Source organism: Triticum dicoccoides, chromosome 3B (genome assembly GCF_002162155.2).
Source record: "Triticum dicoccoides isolate Atlit2015 ecotype Zavitan chromosome 3B, WEW_v2.0, whole genome shotgun sequence".
In the NCBI taxonomy this organism is placed as follows: domain Eukaryota; kingdom Viridiplantae; phylum Streptophyta; class Magnoliopsida; order Poales; family Poaceae; genus Triticum; species Triticum dicoccoides.
In genome coordinates, this window is record NC_041385.1 from 775,590,815 (window position 1) to 775,613,940 (window position 23,126).

Consider the following 23,126-nt stretch of genomic DNA (forward strand, 5'->3'; position numbering starts at 1 on the left):
GACGCGGCCTTGATGTCATGTGCCTCGTCTCCTCACCTTTCTTGGTTGGAGTTCAAGCTAGGCTAGTTTACAGTTGTGTTGTTTCTCTTCTTCTATTTAGGGTATGTAATGCTTCCGTAGGATATTTACTAGGAATGCTTGATCCAATCAAGCCTAGACGCCATAGACAACCGCTCGGAATTTGATGATACGCCTGCAGTCGGGTCGCGAGCTATCCTCTCCATAAGAGATATAAAACTGGTATCACCGAGTCTTCTTCCTAGTTGCTCATCCTTTGCACCCTCCGAGCGCAAGAATAAACTGAGTCCCCCAAGGTCTCTTAGTTAGATCTCAGGCTCGTCGACCAGTCAGATGTCTTGTTGGATCAAGAAAGCAACTAGGCATTCCTAGCGAGACCTCGACCGACTCGGGGGCTACTGCCGGGGTTACAAATACGGGGTAGAGCCAAGTATATGATTGGCCCATCGAAGGCCTAAGACTTGTATAAGTACGCTCCAGAAGATAATGGGCCAAGGGGCTCATCATTGGTCCATTAGAGAAAAGGATGGTGGCTTGAGACCTTGTTAAGTCCTAATAGTCGGATACCAGGCCACCCGACTAACAACTATCATGCACTCGGTCAGAGAAGAAGGGAGCAGTCGGCTATGCCATTAGTCAACGGCTACCTAGCATTCCTCTCGGCCATGATGTCATAATGGTGGCAGTTACCCAACAATGGAATAATCTAGTTAAATACATCAGTTACTAGTAGTAAGTGCCATGAAACAGTCAGCCACACCTAAGGACATGAATATCATTAATACCATCTCATTATGTATCCCTACCTGGCGCACTCTATATAAGCCACTAGGGAAGCCCCAGGCTGAAGGTTGAACATACTCACATTGTACCCTACGCCATGAGGAAAGAGCACCACAGGAGTAGAGTATTACCTCCACCGCAGAAGGCCCAAACCTGTATAAATCTTTGAGCGTGCTCCCAACCTCACCATTTGCTAGATACGATTGCCTCTGCGTCCATATCCCCATAGTATTGTCAAGATTATATCCACGACAGCGAGCCTGCAACTACTGCTCATGTACGAGCGTGAACGCATCCTTGAAAGAAAAATGTACGAGCATTGAACGCTCGGGTTCAGTAATGCGAAGGCTCGCTCGCACACGTGCTTGTACGAGATCACGCAAACTACCCCTGCATCATTTGGTACTGACCACCCACCGTATACCATGCGAGGAGGACAAATCCAAGAAAAATTCTCGTCCTCACTTCTATCATGATTTTTTACGTCATCCAGGTGCGGTGCCAACCCGCCGATGATGAAAATTTTATTTCCTATCATAATGTTTTGTCATGGAAGTAGGTGCCCACCACATCCATAATGGTACGTGTTTCCGTAAGTCTTATCATCATGAAGTTTGACTGAAAATATTTTTGTTCGGGTCAAAATGTCACGGATGTATTTTTTTCTTGTAGCGTTAGTAGGCATGCTATATGTACCAGTCATACTGTGTTAGTATTTTATTGACCATCTTATATGTTATTACTGTTTTGTTGAAGTCTTACACTTAAAGGTATTTACAAATTTGGATGTTATATGATATTACTGTTACTGTTAAACTAAAAAATGTCATTGTGACATCAGAAATGAGCCGAAGTGCCGATTTTGCTGCGATGGCAACATTTTTTGGCTAACTTTTGCCATTGTGGCACCATTTTGAGCCAAATGGTGGCACAACAACCACAAGAAATTAACACTTGGCTAAAAAAAGTTATTGTGGTAGTTATTTTTTAGGCATCAAAATCACATTAGTGGCGTGTCTGCCATCAATGATGTCTTTGGCACATCACTGCTAAGGCAAAGGCAAATTGGTTCCCAACAGGTTTGGTTTCAAAATTTGGCACATCACTACTAAGGCAAAGACAACATAAATGAGTAGAAGTGCTCATTTGTACTGCCATGGCAACATTTTTTTGGCCAACTTTTGCTGTTGTGAGAGCATTTTGAGCCAAATATTACCACGACAACACCCAAAAAATTTACACTTGGCTAAAAAAGTTGTTGTGGTTGCTATTTTTTATGCATCAAAATTACATTAGTGGTGTGCGTGTCATTAATGATGTCTCTGGCACATCACTGTTGAGGCAAAGGCAAATCGGTTCCCAACAGGTTTGGTTTGAAAATTTGGTGGTGAATATAAAACTTTGGTAAGGTTTATGTATTGCAGCAGGCTGGAACAAACCAAACTTATGATTGTTCGTTCCAATCGTAATTCAAGTTTTGAAGATGAAAAACTTGTTTGTTGAGGAAGAAGGTAACATTGTTAATAGGTGGAGTAATAAGCAGCGACCTAGGAAAGATGGCTCTTGGTTTGTATCATTGTGAATTTGCTACAAGTAATTTTTTTGGGACACGTCTAGGCAGCAACTGAGTGCTGGGTAAGGATCCCTGGCAACCTGCTAGATTTGGAAAGTTCTAGCCCCCCTTGCAAAAAAGGAAAGGTCTGGTCCCCAGTGTCTACGCGTGCGATCCCACGCCGCGATGGGAGGACGAGACTGGTGGCCACCATCTCTCCTCCAACCTGCCCCTCCCTCACAATCACGTGCTCCCCCTCCTCTCTGCCCATCACTACTAGGGAAAAGCCTAGCAGCAGCGCGGGTTTTAGGCCTATCAGTAGCGCGGGAAGGAGCGCTACTGATAAGGCGCTATAGCTAATGATTAGCAATAGCGCGCCTAGACCCACGCTACTGCTAAATTGACTTAGTAGTAGCGCTTCTTCAGAACAGCGCTACTATTAATTAGTAGTAGCGCTTCTCCTTTCCTGCGCTACTACTATTATTTAATATTTTATTTCTTTTTTATTTCATGTTGTATTCATACACCTTTACACAAGTTTTCATACAACAGGAATTTAGAGATTGTTTTACATCATAATGAGTTATTACATCATGGGATGAAAGAACCGTGAACTAGTTTCAAGTGGATGTCCATCCACTTGAAACTAATCCGTGGTTCTTTCACCGAATGATATAATAATATCATCATCATCATATCATTAACAACTTATCATCATAATACATTATTGTCATATAACACCTCCTCAAGATCATCGTTTTCATCAATGACATCACATAGCAAATTGATCACTAGTCGTAATCACAAGTACTCCTCATTATCAACTCTAACACATTACCACATAATAAACATATTGTACCTCATAGGACCTATTGCATTCGATTAAGACCTACTATATTTTTTAAGGTAAAATAGCAAAAAACAAGATAGCCCCTGACTCTCCATTATGGAGAATGGAGATTAGCCTGTCTCCAATTCTTGCCTTTCGCTGAATGCTACTTGTATGATACATGGAGTGTGATCAGAAATGGTCTTGGCTAGGGAGATAGCCAAATTATTGGGGTATGAAAGGGTCCAAGCTTCTATGAAAAAAAACCCATTCCAAACTCTAAAGAAGAGAAATATCTTGCATCTTGCTCCATGTATAGTTTCTTCCTTTTAAAGGAATCTCTACCAAATCCAAGTGACTGATGGCTTCACTAAAGAGCATCATATCCTGTGTGTCCCACCGTCCCTTCTTTGTTCCTATTTTCAGGATATCTAATCCTCCCAATATGATTCAGTTATGATCATCTGGTATTGTAATGCTTTGAAACCAATCAATGAATTTTTTCTTGCTGACAGTGGCTATAAACATTGGTTAATATCCAGGAATCACCATTGTGGACTGAAGTAAATAAAATAGACAGGGAAAATTCTTGAAATATTTTCCCTTATGAATATATTATCATTCTAGACAGAGGGAAGATATTCAAACTTATTAGCCTTCTAAGACAGAAGTTTTTTAGGTATCTCTGATCAAAGAAATCTCTTTTTGTTTCTTGAAGATAAAGGACAGCACAGCCTATTTCCCCATTCTTGTTAGATATTGCAGTCCGCTTTTTATCAGAATTAATCCTTCTAATATTCGAATTTAGGATTTTCCAGTCCCTATTCAGGACAATATCTATAGTACACACAATACGATACCCAGGTTGCGTGGGCAACCCCTTGCCTTCTGTCAGAGATCTGGTGGCTCTAGTTCTGGCAATCTGTCATCTAGCTGCTCCCGGTTCTTCGTATTGGGACATCCATTTCGGTTGGATCTGGGTATGCGACCCTGTTCTAGTTCGACCGTTGGGCTGGTGACACCCCCTTCGTCGCGCGCTTCCCCGATCTCTTCTCCATCGCCGTTGACCCTCAGATCTCGGTTGAGAGGGCCCTTACTGACTTAGGGCGCCTCACCTTCCGTAGGCCATTTGGGCCTGGGGACTCTGCCGCGTGGCATGAGCTGCTCGACTGCATCGTCCTTCACGAGCATGTGGTTGACCCTGGTCCTGACCTGGTTCGGTGGCATCTTGAGCCTTCGGGCCAATTCTCCACCAAGTCCCTTTACCAGGCCATTGCCCCTCCTCCACTCCTCCTCCCCTTACGACGGTGTGGTCCATCCGCCTGCCGCTGAAGATTCGGATCTTCATGTGGCAATGGATTCGCGGGCGGACCCTGTCTGGGGTGGAGGTCCGCAAGCGCAACGGCCCGGGATCTGGCCTCTGCCCCCTCTGCGGTGTCCCCGAAGACTCGAATCACCATCTTCTTCTCTTGCGTGTCCGCTCAATTTGTTTGGAGCTGCTTTAGAGAGGTGGTTGGTGGTAACTGGTGTCACACTAACTTCCCCGACCTATTCGCCGAACTCCAGAACTCCCCCCTGCCTTCTCGCCACATTAGGTGGCTTGATATTGGAGCCCTCGCTTGGACCCTCTGGACGATCCGCAATAAACTTGTGATTCAACGCATTCCTCTTCGACGGGCTACTGACGCTCTCTTCAAATTGTCTGGTCTGGCGGCCGCTTAGCCGCCCCCAGGATCGAGACGCCATCTCTGCCGTCATCGCCGACCTTCGCTCCATGGTTGTCCGCTTGTCGCCGCCGCCATCTCCGCCTCCGCCGGAGCCTGATTAGAGGCCGGCCTTCTCCGGCCGCCGGCCTTTCCTTTTTTGTTTTTTTGGGCTTGTTGAGTTGTGCCGTCAGCAGAACCTTTTGTACCTCTTGTTGTGCGACTTGGTGTGTGTGTGTGTGTGTGTGTGTGTGTGTGTGTTGGGGACTAGTGCTTGTATGTGTGCTCTGTGGCGGTTTGCTTTATATATAAAGCGGGGCGAAAGCCTTTTTCGGTACGATACCCAGGTATATCCTAGGCACTGCAACCAACAGCAAAAGTGAGCAACTGGCCATAATGTAACTCTGCCCTGACATAACCCGCAGTACATCCACGCAATAACCTCTAAACATAATATTGTCCTATCTGCCATTACACTTCATCCACTTAAACATAAGGTAAACATAAGGTCTTAAGAGTATTACATCCATGATAACACAAAAGGCAGCTGAAACTAACTGGACTTGAACTTTATTATGAACTCCGAGCTCTTTCTTCAGTATATTGTCAGGGCTCCACTCTTCCGGCCTTACCCGAAACTCCTTTTGCTACTTCTGTTTCTTGAATCATGTGGCCAGCTTTTCTTCAGATGAACATTTCCTGGCGAGAGAGTACAGTGAGATAGAGAGATGATGCAATGGATTGCAGACCAAACATAATTAGTTTTGAGCTCATAACTACTAAATTATTCCAGGGAATTGCTGATACCCACAATGTTTTGGCAAACAATTCTTGGTTTACAACAATGCTTGATGCAGTAATTCACCATATCAAAAGTTAGTACCAATGGTAGGAAGTATGCCAAACTTCACCTCTTGTAAAGGGATTTGCGAATGATATGGACATTCATCACATACTTCTTCTTGTTCCTCAGTAGCTCAAAGAGGCAGACATCTCCCAGCTGCAAGTTGTTGTCACGCGCAAAATGCTTCCACCCTCTCAAAAGCCTTTTGGCTTTGCTTTTCTTAACACGACACCGCACCTCCCACTTCTTGCCATGATGCTGAAGGGTCAGCATTTGTTCCTCAAATGGAAGGTATACTTCAGCATATTTTCTTGATATTTCCTGATAAAGGGAGAAATGATCTTTAGTATTGCTAATTCGAGCAAATAGCATGGTGTAGTGGACTATCTACACGTCCATGATACTAACATTTTGTAGTCTAGTATCAATGTTCATTAAAAAAGTAAACCAAAGTTGTAACACCCAGCTTACATGAAAGGCGTAGCGATAAGAGTTTACTGGGGTTGCTAACCTATAAAATTGAGCAGCATATCACCTGTAAATTTGACACCGTAAAGTTTCTTTAATATCCTAATGTTTTTTTTCAAGAAAACGCAAATATTACCTTTTGATCCGTTGATAGAAAAAAGATTAACATCCGTACAGGCCCATGACTAGGCCGAAATAACGAACCACTCAACTCAATTACTCAAGACTACGACCAGCTTCTACTAGGCACACACTACAACAGACACCACCAAACAAACCCCACAGCCTACAAGCCATCCACACAAACACACAGACACCAATCCCGCCACAGGAAGAGGGCAAAGTACCGCTAGCGCTACGGAGAAGATAGAATAAGCAGAATACTAATGGGGTAAGACAAACATATATTGTTTTGGGTAAGACAAACTTCAATCTGCTCCAGGTACAATTTTCTATCCCAATGGTTACATGACTCCAATACAAACTCAATCAATATGCAGAATAAACTAAGAACATTTGGGTGGACAAACATTATTTTTGTAAGTCAGGCGCAAAGATAAAAAGCCAGCTTGCCAAAGGCAGCACAACTAACGTACAGTATCCGTTTGACAACAGAGATTTTACTCCCACCGTTCCGATTTACTCGTTGTGGTTTGAGTTCAAATTTGAACTAAAACCACGGTGAGTAAATCGGAACGGAGAGAGTAACTCACAAGGGCATGCAGTGTTCCGTAAATACTGCTCTTCCTTATGACACACCCATAAATGGGGATTTCGGAATTCATAGCTCGGATTTTTTCTTTAAGTTGCTTCTTCTGCACCCGATTTAGATTCAAGAGGGTGCCATTTGCGAGGATACAACCTGGCAGGAAATCATCATCTTCTGAAGATGAAATACCTCCTAAACAAAGAAAATAAAGTCATATATGAAGTTCTATGGGGCATAATATATGGCAGGTTTGACATTGTGAATTATAACCTGCTGAATCTGAAGCAGAGCTCGACGAGCTGACATTGATGATATCATTCCCCTGCCTTGAGGTATCCTTGCTTGGCCTAATCTGTCTTCCACTTTGTGGAAATTTCATGGGAAGATCATGACAAGTGTTTACAATGCCAGCAGTGTTTCCCCACCAGTCTTTACCAGGAGCAGCATTTTTCTTGAGATTGCACGCTTGAATTTTCTCGCAACCGCTCGGCCCAAAGATCAAAACCTTCAGTTGAGAGTGGCCATCATACTTGAACACAAGAAAGTCCCCCGTTCTCAAGTTATGGGCACGAGCAAACGCCTTCCATCCCGAATCAAGGACTAGTTTCTCCAAATTCTTGGTAATCTGAACATCAAAAGTGTAACCATGGCGTGATGCTAGCTTAATAGTTCGTCCTGTTTGCCCCCTGAAATGTTGGACAAACCTATCTGGTATGACCTGTAGGAAACAAGGTGAAGCACACTATGTCAGGAGACACTGAAACTTTCTGCTATATTTCAGATGTGAAACAGAGTTGCCCAGATCTGACCGAATTAAGTAATACAGTTTCACTCCAAGAGGTTCCCTTTTTGCTTCCATAGAAAGCTAGAACATAATCCACTTGAAAATAAAAGTACCCTAGGAGGCCAGAACAGAGTCGAACTGAAAATAGCCAATGAAAATTACCATTCTCTCATGGAAGTCGCCAATCATAACCTTGAAGAAATGCTTATCTTGCTCGCCTGTGTGGTTCCAGTAGCAATGTTCATCCAGCTCCTTGCGTTTCTTCCATGGCTTGCTCATCTCCTAACCACGGAATGGATCTACAACAAAAACGAATCGTGAATAAATATTTTAGGTAAAAATGTAACAACTCAAAGTTGAAGAAAACATTTCGGGAAATAGAGGAAATTGGAGCTAACAGGGAGAAGGTAAAACAAAGAGCTTCTCTATTTTATAGGGCTTGCAGTATTTCAGAGGGAGGGAAATAAAAGTTGAATCATACCAGTGATTATCGGAGATTCAGAGAGAGAGAGAGAGAGACAGGGAGGGAGGGAGACTGGAGGACGTTAAGAGTGGAGAAAGCCATACATCAGAGATTAGGCAAGTAGATGATCCAGCGCCTCTCCGACTTCTAGATGCCTACTACTACTAGTAGGTGTGCCTGTAAGAGGCGACAAGACTTGACAAGGGAGGGATGCCTTGGGGAGAGTGCATGGGGGGGTGACCGGATGAGGTTGCGTGTGGGTATCCTTTTATAATTCAGAAATTTTATGTTAAATATTTGAATATTTTAAAATAATAAATGAACTAGTTTTGAGGTTGCGTAGTAAGTTATTTCATTTGTAAGTACAATATTTATAACACGCGAATATTTGAAAGTTATTTTTATTTCTGGGATTATAATTTAAATACTCTCTACAGATTTATATAAAAAACGACGAGTGCAAAATGCGCCGCACAGAATGCAGTTCATTTCAGTTCGCGCCTTTGTTCTAATATATTAAGAGGTAATTATTCATTTTAGACATCAACGTGTGTAGGTGGCCGTGGTTGAAAGAGGAATGCTATACGGACGATAGTGTACGGATGATTTATGGACGACGTGTCGCCGGAGTCTTTCATCATGTCCGCTATGTACAGGATGACCATTGGATCGGCTGTCGTTGAAGAATCGTCCCGTGAATTGTCGTCCACAAAGGAGTTCCGGGTTTGAAACCTGGTGCCCACACTATTTCGTCTTAATTTTCGGTTTGTATTGACATGCGGAACACACCAAGAGTTTGCATTTTTTCACAAATAAAACAAAGTAGTTTTTTTTTGGTAAAAACGCGCTGGGCCGAGCATCAACTATCACTCACATTGGAGCGGTCCATTTCGTTGGATTGACCTTGTTTGATAGCCGATTTTTGGTTGGATCTGCCTCTTCGGGTCTTTTTATGTTGGTATAGATATGTACAGAGTTGATCGCTAAAAAAATTGTGGGACCAAAGTAAACCAGCTAGAAATCAATTTGTCATGTGTTATTGGGCCGTGAATCTTGTTGGGCCATACACACAATAAGACAAACTGAGGCACAACCATAATCATCGAACAAGGGGACCTCCTTTTGGGTGCTCAGTTGGGCCGGCCCATAAAACGCGAACGCAGCGAACTTACAGCATGGAAAAAAACCGCAAAACAATTAGCTTATACAAGATTCAAACTCGCACCATTGGACTCCCATACAAGTCTTGCTAACCACTCAGGCTACTCAATTGCATTGACTGAAAACAGCGCAAAAGAATATAAGAACTACTGTGGATGCACTATTTATACTATATCTCTAAGATTTTGGAATTATTTGGAAAAACTTAAATTTAAAAAAGCTCAGTGGTTTTGGAAAAAGTTCATAGGTTTTGAATAAATTTTGTTCAATTTTAAAGAATGTTCATCAATTTTAAAAGAATCATTGATTTTGAAAAAAGTTTGTTTGATTTGAAAAAGGTTCATATTTTTTTTTTAAAATTGTCAACTTTCACAAGAAGTCATCTATTTTAAATAATTACATGAATTTTGAAAACAAGTTCAGTAGTTTTGGAAAAAAAATCGATTTTGAAAAAAAGCTGATTCAATTTAGCAAAAGTAAAAAACTAAAAAAATGGAACTTTGGCACCCCCTGTGTCATGAAAAGAGACACTTTCGGTAGTCACAAACCCCTATTTTAAGAAATAAGTCATTAGATCCCGTATCAGCTATAGCAGTGAAGTTCTCATGAGCTTTCATCATGTCGAGCTTTAGTGCACACACCTGATCATCTCATGCCTCTTATATAGTTTCTAGTTTAGGAGTCCGAGCTGGAAGAACAAAAGGTGGAGCTCCGCCCTAGTGTTACCCTTTGCCTCGCTCTTTAGAGGCATGAGTGGTCACAACTCGACGTAGTCTAGCAGTTCTATTTGGCGCACGAACTGCGTATAGCAAAGTTGAAGAAGGCATTCTAGGAGCTAAAGGCGTCTCACTCGTCTCTCATTCGCTCGATGCTTAAGTACCGGTTTGCTTCTACGTCTACGGTTGAACTTGAAGGCCTCGGATTCCGAAACCTGTAGAGCTTGCACGGTGAAGAACAAGTACGTACTTCATACGAAGAAATGGTAGTCGGACTCCTCTGGTTTTCTCCACAGTAGGAGTAAGCATAATCCTAAAGCCGGCCCAATGGGCTATATTTCTTTAGAGTACTCAAAAAGTATGCTTTTGTCGGAGGGAGATTGCCGGGTCTATGTAGAATAGAGAAGCAACAAAAGAAAATAAATTGAGTAGCCAAAGGCCTCGTGCACAGTATGGAAGGAAGAGGAAAAATGCACGGTACGCAATGTATGATGATGAACGTATGGAGTTAGTTCGGTGGGTTGGTTGGGGAGTAGGGCCGGGGGGAGAAACTTGTCCCTTCTTGATGGCGAGTATATGCTTCGATTGATTCTTGTGCTCCCTATGCGCGTGTTCTTGATCACCGAACAAGTTATAAAATAAGTTTATGCGCTCCTATCCTTGTTCTTGTGAGTCCTTGTGAAGCTACATTGGTGATGGTTGGTGGTAGATGCGGATTACCTGCGAGCTCTGGATGCTACTCTTAGGGATATTATTACTGTGCTTTTTTGCTATGGTTAGTCATGATTACTGATCAGTTGAGCAGTTCTTTTAAATGTACCAATTTTATTTTTTCATTTATTTGTTTCCCCCCATTTGAAACAGGGCTCAAGTCGCTTCCTGAGATGCATTTCACACCTGACTCACCTCCCACGCCTAAAATGTCTCCAGGTAAACGTTTTTCTGCTTGTCTAGTAATTCGGTGAATCTGCGGCCACTAATGCCATTCAGAGACTCTTGGCCATTTCGGCTTTCGCACCATATGATCCCTACTCATCTGCCCACAACAAAACGGAATTTTTTTATTTTCACTTGCGGTGTTCTCTCCATTTCTTGTTATATGCTGCTATAGGGCTATAGGAATACAGATTCAAACTTGATTGTATGATAAAACTGATTATTGATTCAATTCTTCTACTCGCAGCATCTGTTCTATTAACTTGTAACTGCCTACTAATTACAGTATCGAGTGTCCTGGTGATGCGGATGCTATATATATAGTCTTCTCAAACTCTGAGTGCACAGATCTGTTAAGTTGTAACTGTACCTTCTAGTTTTTTAATCTGAGCAATCGTTGATCATCTCATCCATTTGATTGTTTGAACACTGGAATTAATATCTTTGCGGAATCGTTGATCATACTTCGTGTGTACTAATTGAAATCAGTTGTGCATGTCCGTGCTGCTGCTGCCCCAGGACAAGTGAAGTGCCCCCGTCGACTATGGAGGAGCTTTCGACGTCCGTGCCGCACGATCGGTCGGGATCGGTGGCCTTAAGTTCCTGCCGGATTTCCCTTGTGACGTTAGTCCTCGCAGCAGCAGCTGCAGCCTTGATCACGTTGCTGTTCTGATACATGCTTGTCTGACCTTGCTCTTGAACTTGTGCATGTCTGCTTCGTCTTTCTTGATCGGTTCCTCGTGTTGCATACAATGAAGTGGTGTCATGTGACGCTGGGCATAATTTCTGAAAACTCCTGACTGGTTCGGTGTGGTTTTGTTTATTCAACACCAATTGCCTTAGCTTTCTTTTTCTGAAGGAGACAGAGAAGAGAGTAGCTAGATTTCTTTTTCTATTTTGATTTACAAATGGTCCGGTTTTATTTCAAAATGGTCCGCACTTTTCGATCTTTGGGCTTATTAAGCTTAAGAATCTTACTTAATAGGAGAAAATAGCCTCCTAAACATATGGCTAGCAACTGGTTCACCAGGAGTACGCAAGAAAGGCAAAATCACTACGAATTATTGATTTAGGAATGGGAATGGGCTAGAACCCTGGGTTCTTCCTTATATAATTAATGGTCTTTTCATTCTAATACTCTATCCGAGAGTTCTCAGTATTTAGCAAAGCTGTTCCTATCTAACGGATAAAAACAGGATCAAATGACAAAGACATTGTTTGTGGAGAAAGAGGTGGCTTTTCCCGGATGAAATGAAACATTTGATTTGTGTAACAGGAGAAAGATTTCCCACTCCTTAGCCATAAAGATATGTGGCCATGAAAAAGGGAGGGGATTCAGTGGAACAGGATTGGCCGGGCGGTAGAATCGTGGAAACACTTGTTGATTCCTATTTTGGACCCTAGCTCCATGGAACAATATGCTACTGCGGAAACATGGAAGAATTGCAATCTTAGATCAAAACACTATGTGTGGAAAGCTTGATAAGGGTCAGTTACTTGTACATTTGATTAGTATGAGCCACTCACATCGTTTTTTAAGGATAGGTGGGAGTAGGAACCTACAATAAAGAGCAGATAGCCCACATGAATCATGGGAATAACAATACGAGGCCTTTGACGAGTAAAGGAGAAATGCAAGATTTGGATCCGCGATTTCAACAAGTAGTTCGTGCTTCGTCGGCAGGGGAGACTATAGGCCATGAAAACCCACCCCTGGTATCTCCACCTGTGGATTGAGAGTCAAAAAGTGTGAATTTCGTATGTCCCGCTGGCACACGATTTCGATTACTTTTCTGGTTTCCCGTTTCGGAGATCCGATAATGGAATGCTAAATCGATATCTGGGGTCGATCCAGGGTATTTATCCTCCCGTCTATAAATCAATGACCAATAAAAGACCAAAGCGGTGATAAATCAAGGGGCGGACAGGAGCAGCATCGTAGCTAGGAACAGGTGCTGCACCGTAGCTAGTAGGAAGAAGTACAACATAGCTACATTCCCCATAGGGTTGGCGCCCCTCTTCTCTAATACAAATTGAATCATAGCAAGGGCTAAGCTATCTTAAAACCTACTATCAATCTGTTTATAGAACTCAATACTACTATCCATGAGATCATCATAACAAAAACTAGAATTGCCCAGCGAAATAGGAATAGAAAGAAATCCAGGGTAACTTGTATCATGAGATGGGTCCATTCCAATTGGAATTCCGTACGGCTACAACTCTTTTTAAACGAGTCGAAGTCCAGTCTTGTCACTTTCCCATCATCCCTTTCCGCATCGTCCTTCTCTATTGGGGGCTCCCAACACCTTAGCCAATTCGTGCAGCATCTTATTCAGGATCTCGGTGCTCCCAAAAGTTGTGAGCGACTCCAGGAACAAGACTCTGCCACCTCTGTGCGTCACCGAATGAAGGAAGGAAAGAGCATGTCGTACATAAACCTGGATTTTTTCCATGTCGTCCGTATCTACGCATGGCACGATACATAAATCCTGCAACAGGAAGCACAATTTTGCTACTGGATCAACATCCACCGTCTTCTTCGGACTCAGACACAAGAACGAAACCGCCAAAAACATGAAACAGAACAAAGAGGAGTAGTACAGCAACTGAATCATAGTCTGACACCGTCGATGGTTGGCTGTCGTGAGGAGGGTGCATTGCAGCAGTTGTTGGTAGGATTTTGGTGTTGCTATGTTCTTGCCGCAGATGATGATATATGTAGATGGGTGAGGTTTTGGACTCGAGATATTGCTGGGAGATCACATTTGCCGTCGCATTCCAAACAATTCGTGAGCCGTTTAGCTGGTTTAGTGGACATTTGCCTTGTTGATCAACTGTTTGGTATACCCAGTTCTGTAGAATTGTTTTGTGCCTGGAACTCCGAATGACCCTTATACTGTTTTGCTTTCTGCTGCTTCTTGTTCTGCTTTGCCGAGAGAATTTCACCACTGTGGAATGCCCTATAGCTATATTTAGCTATATTACTCCTCTAGCTATATTTAGCTAGTTCACCGCTGTATACGACCAAGGTTTACACCTGAGAGTCGTAGTAAATCCTTGCATTCATGAAACTGACCAGATGAGAACGAAACTGGTGGGAACAATCAACTATACGGCAGCTGCGAAGTTCTAGTTGGCTTCTGAAAATCAACTATGCTGAAATAGATTCTCTTTTGAGAGCCCTACATATACCGATGAAACATTCCATTTCAGACTTGTCTGCTTTACCATCTAATAAGTTTGATAGAAATCAAGGCGGGTATAGCTTCCTTTGATCCATACCGTAATATTCAAGCTGACTTTGTCAACTTATTCCCCTTTTTTCAGGTTGAATTGACAACGCTGTACTTTCTTCAACCATAGGAATCAGAATTTCGTAGGTAGAGGGGGCCAAGGTGCCAGAAACATGGATTTTATGGAAACAAGGTAATCCGTAGTTGGTAGCAGATGTTCCGCGGGATCAGATATCCTCCGTCTTGTCTATGCATTCGAGGAATGCTTGTAGCTGTGCTAGGCGTGAGAAGAACTCTACAATACGATTTCTACGATTGGTACCAGATTGGAATTCATTCTCGGAACTCTCCTATAGAGAATGGCCTGGCTAAAGAGAGTGATAGATCCATCGTGTCGTGTGGAAACTAAAGCTAGGTGCCGCTATTCGTCCTCAGCCGTATTCTCATTTTGGGAAAAGGTATGGCTCGTTCTGGGAAACGATCAGTAGTAGTGGTGGATGGCAGGTATGGAAGGATCCCGGCAAGTTCCTATCTGAGATTACCACCGGCCCTGCCCTGAGCTGACTTCTTTGCTAGTAGTGAAGTGCGTTTTCACTTAGCTGGAAAAGTCCATAATCCGATTTGACCTCGGGAGCCTGTCCACGGATCTGATCAAAGTATGATTCCCTAGTGCCAAAAGTCCTAAAGCCTATGGCGCCAAGCATGGGGAGTCCGCGGAGAAGAAAAACTCTATTTCGCTATGGGCCAAAACTAGTGTTTTTTCGGATTTCTAGTCTAGTTTAAGTGCAGGGTGGAGAGTGATGCTAGTCGGCCGTACATCACCCAATGGTAGTGGCTCGTAGACAGTGAAGGGAATCACAGTAGACCCAAGACCACATAAAGCATGGAAAGTTTGACTTCCTATCAAGCATGGAATACTGAAACTGGCAGGCTCATCTAAGTTGAGAGGTAGCTTATTTGAACGAGTGCACTACATTCCTTAGTAAGAGTAACCAGTTCTGGCTCGTTAATGTTTTGCTTCTTTGCGAGCTGGTCCTTAAAGAACTGTGTATACATCGGCACCTGTAAGACACCATCAAGGATGGGGGTGGTAATCTGCATATCTGTCATCATATCCAGAAACTTTGCAATCTGCTTTTCTTCAGTTGACTTCACAAACTGTTCTGGAAATGGCAGCTTCGGGTTGACAGGTGAAGCAGATTGATGATGGATCATTAGGAGCAATAGCTGCTGGTGTAGAAGAACTAGGCTGTGCAGCAGAAGTAGTGGACTGTTGAGGTCCCTGCGGAGAAGGTATTGGGCCGGCTAGGGTAGAAGGCAGGTGGTACATACAACGCTGGCATTGGGGAAGAGGATCGGTTGTAGTCTTACCATTCCGACTAGTAAAGGCTCCACGTGGGTGAACTTCAGGTTGAGGTGGAAGTCTCCCTTGTAGATGGTTGTGAGGCTACCATACGAGTGGTCAATGTTTGCATAGAAGAATCCTTACACCCAATATTGTCACTCCTTTTAGAATACCTGTCTACACCTACATCAGCAAGATGTAGTTTTATTAAGTCGGCTTCCATTCCTTATTCGGAAGGCGTTGGATACTTGATATACGCTATGCTATGTACTCGGCCCACCATTGCGCATGCTGTTTTAGGAAGCATATTTTGATCCTTATTCAGGGAAAGCTCATATCCATCAAAAACCAATCGAAGTCTAGCTTTATCCCGAGCATCCGTTGTTTGCCCCGATTGAAGATCCGACACGACACCCTCTCTTCCATCTCCGGCTTCCTAACCAGATCCGTTTACCCCTGCTTGAAAAAGTGTTTCCATTCGTAGTTCGAGGTTTCCTAGTCCCAAGTTTATTTGTAACCGGCTCCCTATCCAGGTCTTCCTCCTCAACAGCTATCTTTGTTTGACGGTGTTCGTTGCCAATGCAATAGTAATATATGCTTGCTTTCTTCCTGTTCGCAGATCCATATCGAAAACTCTTCTTTCGTAGGCACATTTACTTCAATTCAACTACTTCATTGATTCATCAATTTGAGGAAATTCAAAAATACCTTGCTCGCCTTCGCAATTGCCTTCTTTTCTGTGCCTTCCTAGTTTGCCAACCCTATGTTTGATTGCGAGTTCCGGCGGGGTGAGTACCTGGACGGACAAGGGGTTCCTTTTCGATTTCCATTTTAGAGCTTATCTCTAGTTCGAATATATAGAACTTCCTTCTTAGAAATGGAATACCTTCACCTTAGAAGGGTGTTCTTCCTACTAGTGAAACCAGATCTGCCTTTTTCGGCTAAGCCGATTCCAATGATCGGACGAACAATACTTGCTTAAACCTAGCACCCTGTTGCCTTGCTTTTCCTCCAGCCGTACCTGCCTCGCCGCTCGTGATACCCAGGAAGGGCATCCCTCACTTCCCAGATCGTCTCGCACTTCTTTTGTCACTGGCACACATGCTCTCGTGGGTCTATCACTGAGAAATCCCTTTTCGCCGGGCGGTGCGGTAAGTAAGACTAGTCGATGGACAACTGCTGACTGAATAGGGAGAAGATGCATTTTCCTAGGCTCTTTCTACTTTGCTCATTGGGTATAGCCGTCAGTGATCCACAGATATGGCGCTTTTGGATTCCTAAAGGGATAGGATAGTTCTTTCTGGGCTTTAGAGGTCTCCCCTTTAACCTAGTACTCTTAGGAAGGCCGGGTTAACCTTCTACTAGAACTGTTCTATCTACGAAATTGGAAAGTAGGGTCAACTTGCCATAATATATAGCCCAACTTGATCCATCTTAGAGTAGCCGCCTATGGAACCGCCCCCGAGTCAACAATGCACCCGATCGCGAGCCTTATATGAGTTTCATAGTCAGCCTGCTCTTTCAAGAACGTGCCTTCTAAACTCGTTGTTCCGCTTGCAGATTGGAGTTTCCTACTGACTATCCGGGTTCTTGATACCGCCGGCCGGGAATAAGTACCTATCCCTTACGGGAATCGAACCCGTGTCTTCGACATGAAAAGACGATGTCCTAACCTCTGGACGAAAGGGACCAAAAAGCTATTTTTCATATACTTAAGAGAAGAGAAGTGGTTCCTTTTCTTTCTATACGAAATACTTGATGCACTTATTGAATGGAAACTTGAATTGAGAGAAAAGGTGTGCTACGCTTCTTCATTCTCGTAACTCAATCAATATCAAGAACATAAAGAGTTTGTATAGAGATGGATTTCTCTTCAGTTCCAAGAATTTTTTTTTGAATGGCTCGTGTTGCGCTAGTGACACGAGGGTAAAACGCTCGAGTTGGCTTGCTGACTCGAGGAGGGAAAGGCTCCATTTGCTTTAGTGAATGGAGGAAGAAACAACCATAGTAACTATCTATGAAATTGATTGATGGATATGAGAGTGGTGCAAGACCGGGACAGAGGAACCATAGGAATGTTATGTCAGGTTCCTTGCTCACTTCTCAAGCCCAATATCATTCCTCCAACTCGGACTTTCATGCTAGAATTAAGAACCCCCCTAAACAATGACAGCATACCGAGCGGGCCCTACGTCTATCGGGGAGCTCAAATCCTCACTAGAGTGAGGCACGTCTCGATCAATACATCTCGAATCTAAAGATAGAATGTTATTGTTATGCTGTCCCCACTCTGGAGTATGATTGACCATATCATCCAACGAGTGGTCTTAAGCGCTCAGTGCATCCATACTGAACTCGAATGTGCGCGCTTCGGAAGAGAAAGTAATGCGAACTACTAACTGTTATGCCGGCTTGGCCCGATCAAGACTTCTATCCCTCAAAAACTGTCTCGCGTCTTATCCGTGTGCGCGGTTGAGGAAATTGGACTTCGTATTCTTCCTGGGTCTGGCTCGGCTGGAATCTACAATCTACACCTCTCCAAACACAATATCTTGAGTACCCGGAGAAGTTCTCTTTGTCTTCGAGCTTTTATTCCTCAAACCACTTATTCGTTCCCTTCTTTCATATACCTCCCCACCAATAGATAGAGACAATTGGGAATAACCGAACCACGTCTACAAAATGCCAGTACCATGCAGCTGCTTCAAAGCCAACGTGATGCTTCTTGGTCAGATGACCAAGATATTGGCGAATACCACATACGATCAAGAAAAGAGTACCTATAATCACATGAAAACCATGAAAGCCAGTTGCTAAGAAAAAGGTAGAACCATAAATACTATCCGAAATAGTGGAGGGTGCTTGGTAATATTCCATTCCTTGAAAGCCAGTGGATACTAGAGCCAGTGAAACGGTTGCTACTAAAGCGTAAACTGCTAGTTTTTCCTTCCCCGCGAGTATAGCATGATGAGCCCAAGTTACGGCAGCTCCGGATGAAGGGAGAATAGGGGTATTAAGAAGAGGGATTTCCCAAGGATCTAAAACCCCAATCCCTTTTGGGGGCCAAATACCTCCGATCTCTACCGTAGGTGCCAAAGAAGAATGAGAAGAAGCCCCAAAAAAGCAAAAAGGAACATAACCTCCGAGACTATGAAGAGAATAGAACCATATTGAGGTCCTAATTGTACAGCTTTTGTATGATGCCCTTCCAACGTGGATTCACGTAGAACATCCCGCCACCATACGAACATGGTATAAAGGATAAATATTAGGCCCAAACTGAGAAGTGTTGCACCCCCTTGAAATGAGTGCATGTACATCACACCTCCTACGGTGGTTGCCAAAGCTCCGAGTGAACCCGAAATAGGCCATGGACTTGGATCTACCAAATGATAAGAATGCCTCTGAGATTCAATCATAAACCACTTTGCCCCGGTTGCATGTAAACCCCCCTTCACCCCCATCCCCTAAAGTGGTAAAGAAGGAGGCTCTTTTTTGTCTCATTAGGACAAACAAATAGGAAGGGATAATTCTTTCATTGCATTGATAGAAGTGAGACTATCAAAAGATCTCTCTATTGTTTAGAGTAAAGAGTTGGCGTGGGTTCTACCAACGAAACGAAGAAGTTTTTGATTGGTCTTTATCATTCGGAACCCTCTCCGTATTAGTAAGAAAAACACACCCAGACTCTGACTTCAATGGTGGGAACAACCTCAGCACTCCGGCGTGAACATGAACAATCATTCTATGCAAAATTTCATGTATGATAGTGGTCGATCCCTCGGGAGTGACATTCGTTACTTTGGATTTTGTTCACGCGGTGATCTTCTCTCTTTCCAAGAGTACTACCCTTTACGTAGTCTACGTCTGGGGAGACAGGTGCGGTAGAGAGGTCCCCCACTTTGATTCCTATCCCGTTAGCATCTCCGACCCGAGAGTTGGGATGACTCCGTTAGTTTCGGTCGGGAGCCGGACGGTAATGGACCTACAACCCTTGCTTGTGAACTAGATACAGAGCTAACCTTTGTTCTATTGGTTTGGTGGTTGCTACCAAGACGATTTCTTTATGCCCATCAAAGAACCTCGAGATGCTAATCCACAAAAAATGATATGATAAATGCGAAAGAACTCAACTGCGGAACGAGGGCGACCCATGAAAATACCTCGGTTTCTTACTCGTGCCATTGAACTCTTTCTTGGCAACTTGGACAACTTATAACGATGTTTGTCCCGCATATCACACGGAAGATCGGGTTAGAAAATTAGAAAGCTTTCGTCTCAATTCATATTTAGCCGCGAGCAATCTACGTTTGTGATCTCATATATTTCGTCACTTCTCCGGCATCTTACTTAGTTTCCCCCTCATCTTTTAGCAAAAAGCCACTCCACAGTAGTAAAGTCTCATCTTTTGTATTGGCCGAAGTGACAATAGTCACATTGAACCCTCGAAAATGCTCGAAGATCTCGAAATGATCTTCCAGTTCCGGGGAGAATTCGCAAAACTCCGTTTCCATAAAGAATTTGATGGAGTTTTCCCGTATTTCGACCGGAGAATCCAACATAGACATTACTGTAAAGATTCTGACCAAAAAATGGTACATTCCATGCCCTCGGAGAACGTTTTGTCGTGCAAAGTCACTGACATATCCAGTGTCTTTTTCGGACCCCAAGAATGGATTGGATCGAAACGACTTTCCTGCTTGAAAATAGGGGCCCCTTTGTGTCTGTATGAATCTCTGACCGCACAAAATCTCCATAGCCAATTTTCCAAATTGGATTCTGAAATCAGAGGCAGCTTTTGGTACTAATCTTATTTCAAACAATCCAGGAACTTCCATAACATTGGCGTGATTCAGTTTGAGCAACAGATCCTGACGTAATACATCTTCGTAATGAAAATGGAGTGGAAACATCATGGCTTTTCCGCTTTTTTTGAGAATGAGCACTGTGAACTATCCGCTTCAAAAAGGATAGTTGATCAAACGTCAAGTACGAGTTATTAAGCGCCGAATCAAAAAAAGTGTACTTCCTTTACGCTTGATGTAGGATTTACCTATTAATATGAAGTTCACTCTTCTGCTGACTTGAGTCCAGAAGGGAAGCAACTGATTTCCAATTCTTCTTTGCTAGCGCCTGACTCCTGTGGAATTCCATTAACAAGCTTAAAAGAAAGCCTTTTATTTAGTTTTTGAGATACTAGTTATTTATAGGTTAAGTTCGATATTTCACTCTGTGGGCCAGCTAATTAATTCAAGTAATTCCTGGAGGGGAATCAATCGAAGAGATTGCCTGCCCATGCTACAATTCCTTACTCAAAAGGACTAGAGTGCTAAGCAGCCTTCCCGGCACCACCACTATAATGAATGGCTCAAACAAATAGGAGATGAGAATCTAATTGATCCTTTCTAGAATAGAATATAAAGAGAAGCTTGTTCTGCCCATCTATCTAGAGAATGAAAAGGAACTAATGCCACTGATAGGAAATCCATAGACCGTACGCCCACTTACCACTCTACCACTTAAATTCAATGACGGACTTCACCGATACCGATACCAAACCTAGCTTGAGAGAGATCGATCACAGGCATGTGGTGAACGATACCGAGAGAAAGAGCACTGAAATGAACCATATCGAGCACAGGTCTCACTCTACAAGTCAAGTTCGATGAGCTCTTAGCGGACCTGTGCCTACTATCTACTAAGTGTGTGCTAGGGAAAGAAAGCAAGCTGAGCAGTTCTCACTCTGTCCGGTGACCAAGAAAGCTTAAAGAATACCGTAAAGTGATCACTGAAACCTCATACCGATTCGCCACGTGAAAGTGGGGTTAAGGTAAGGCAGGAAAGACTGGCGCCGAAAGATATATATGTTTTGAAGAGAGAGATCCGCAGGCAAAAATATTGAAGGAAGGACTGACTGACGGAAAGACCGTAGCAAAAGCCAAAGAAGATGCGAATCAGGAAAAGGGAGACGAGTTCCAGTTGTTAGAAAGACCAGTGCCCGGAAAAGCAAGTCGGAAGGGGATCCGGATGTTCAGTGCTTAAAGAAAAAAGATAGGTGTTTCTCTGTTGTTTGCTTTGAGGTTTCCCCTAGTTGGGGAGACCGAGAAGAAAACCAGTAGGAAGGCGATCCGAAGTCTAGTGTGAAAAGAGATAGTTGCCCACCTCTTGATGGAGAATTGAAAACATCCCAACGTATCTTTCACTAATTAAGTAGTAGTGAGGCATCGGTACGTCAGCTGGAGAAGAATGCTTGCTTTTCGTATCACTGGTGTAGTGATTGACACGGTCTTCGCATATTGAACAACCTAAGAGTGGAAACACCTTAATCGCTTCTCCAAGCTTATCTATATATATTTCTCGATGGAAGCAGAAGGAAAGGCTTAAAGAAGGTGACAAGAACAGAAACTTATTAGTTCGTCGTAGCCAACTTATCATTCCAATGAGAGGTCGAAGTACGATAGAAGTTATTGATACCGATTTAGGCGAGCAGCATAGCCTGGCAGAGCCAGAGGAAGAAGTCCGTCTTGTTAGCGAGTTAGCGAGTAGTTTCCTTTAGACGATTTCCGCGAGCATACTAGCTTTTCACGAACGCAAAGGAGAAAGAAAACCAACAACCAATAGGGTGAGGCAACTAACTACCAATCCTTTTATTGAATAGCCGCGGCGTGGGTAAACATAAAGAAGCCACAGAAGAAATCAAGCCAAAGGCTTCTCACTTTCTAAAGTAGTAAAAAGTGGATCCCCGCTTCGAGGCACTTGGCGTAGATCTATGAAAATCGTCAATCGGGTGAGCCAGCTATTATTGAGGGAGGCCAGGTCTACATACGTAATATCAAGTTGCTCTAGTTGCGTGTCTTTCGTACAGAAAGATGGGTGTTTTTATCCAAGCAAGGGAATAGAATAGGTAACAACCCCCCCCCCCTCACATCAAGCCTGTACGCTAGCTACCAACATATACTATGGAGTCCATGGCTACCTCCGCGGATGGAAGACCGTAGATTTTTCACTTTCGCTGAAGAGTTGAACTCTGACTGAAAGGACTTGAAACATTGCCAAGGCGATTTTATTAGCCAGCTGTGGGATAGAGATCTGCGGTAAACGAGCGATAGCCTCTAAAGAGTGCCGAAATAGGATTGGTTCCTTTTTCTAAAGATCCGAGACTGGTGAACGTATTGCATAATTTAAAGAAGCCCATTTCATTAGAGGGAGGGAGCCCTTCCTACCTTTCTTTATTTAAGTGCTAGTGTCAAATGAGACAGTTGCCCGCCTTGGAGGGGTTGTAGCGAAAGCTCCGAAGTCCACTTCTTTACCAACTTGAATTCATAAGGAGATCGAACTCTATTCATTCTCAAGTGAACCACGGGCGATGATATTCCGCTGTTCTGAAATCAAATAGGAAATGGATGGCGCTCGAGTTTTTGATCTCGCAAGCAAGGAAATCTATCTTTATTCCGTGGGTCAGGGAGCCTGTTATGAGTTGGCTTTGGGACAAGCCCTGTTTCTTTAGATGAATCTGCCCTAGAACTCACTTTTGAAACCCGTTGAAGGAAATCCCGATAAAGAGAGGGAATGTGCTATA

At 43.3% G+C, this 23,126-nt stretch overlaps 2 protein-coding genes and 1 pseudogene across 2 annotated transcripts; all 3 read right to left on the reverse strand.

Annotated features, from left to right (window-relative positions):
* Positions 1–5,792: 5,792 nt before the first annotated feature.
* On the reverse strand, positions 5,793–7,969 carry LOC119282171 (putative B3 domain-containing protein Os03g0621600). The gene is made up of 4 exons (XM_037562489.1): positions 7,853–7,969; positions 7,177–7,624; positions 6,911–7,098; positions 5,793–6,050 (listed from the first exon to the last, which is right to left on the reverse strand). Exons 1-4 carry the CDS (start codon positions 7,967–7,969, stop codon positions 5,793–5,795), a joined length of 1,011 nt encoding a protein of 336 aa, XP_037418386.1.
* Positions 7,970–18,169: 10,200 nt separating this feature from the next.
* On the reverse strand, positions 18,170–19,032 carry LOC119278425 (annotated as a pseudogene).
* Positions 19,033–19,893: 861 nt separating this feature from the next.
* On the reverse strand, positions 19,894–20,520 carry LOC119278427 (60S ribosomal protein L5, mitochondrial-like). The gene has a single exon (XM_037559777.1). It carries the CDS (start codon positions 20,461–20,463, stop codon positions 19,894–19,896), a length of 570 nt encoding a protein of 189 aa, XP_037415674.1. The 5' UTR covers positions 20,464–20,520.
* Positions 20,521–23,126: the final 2,606 nt, after the last annotated feature.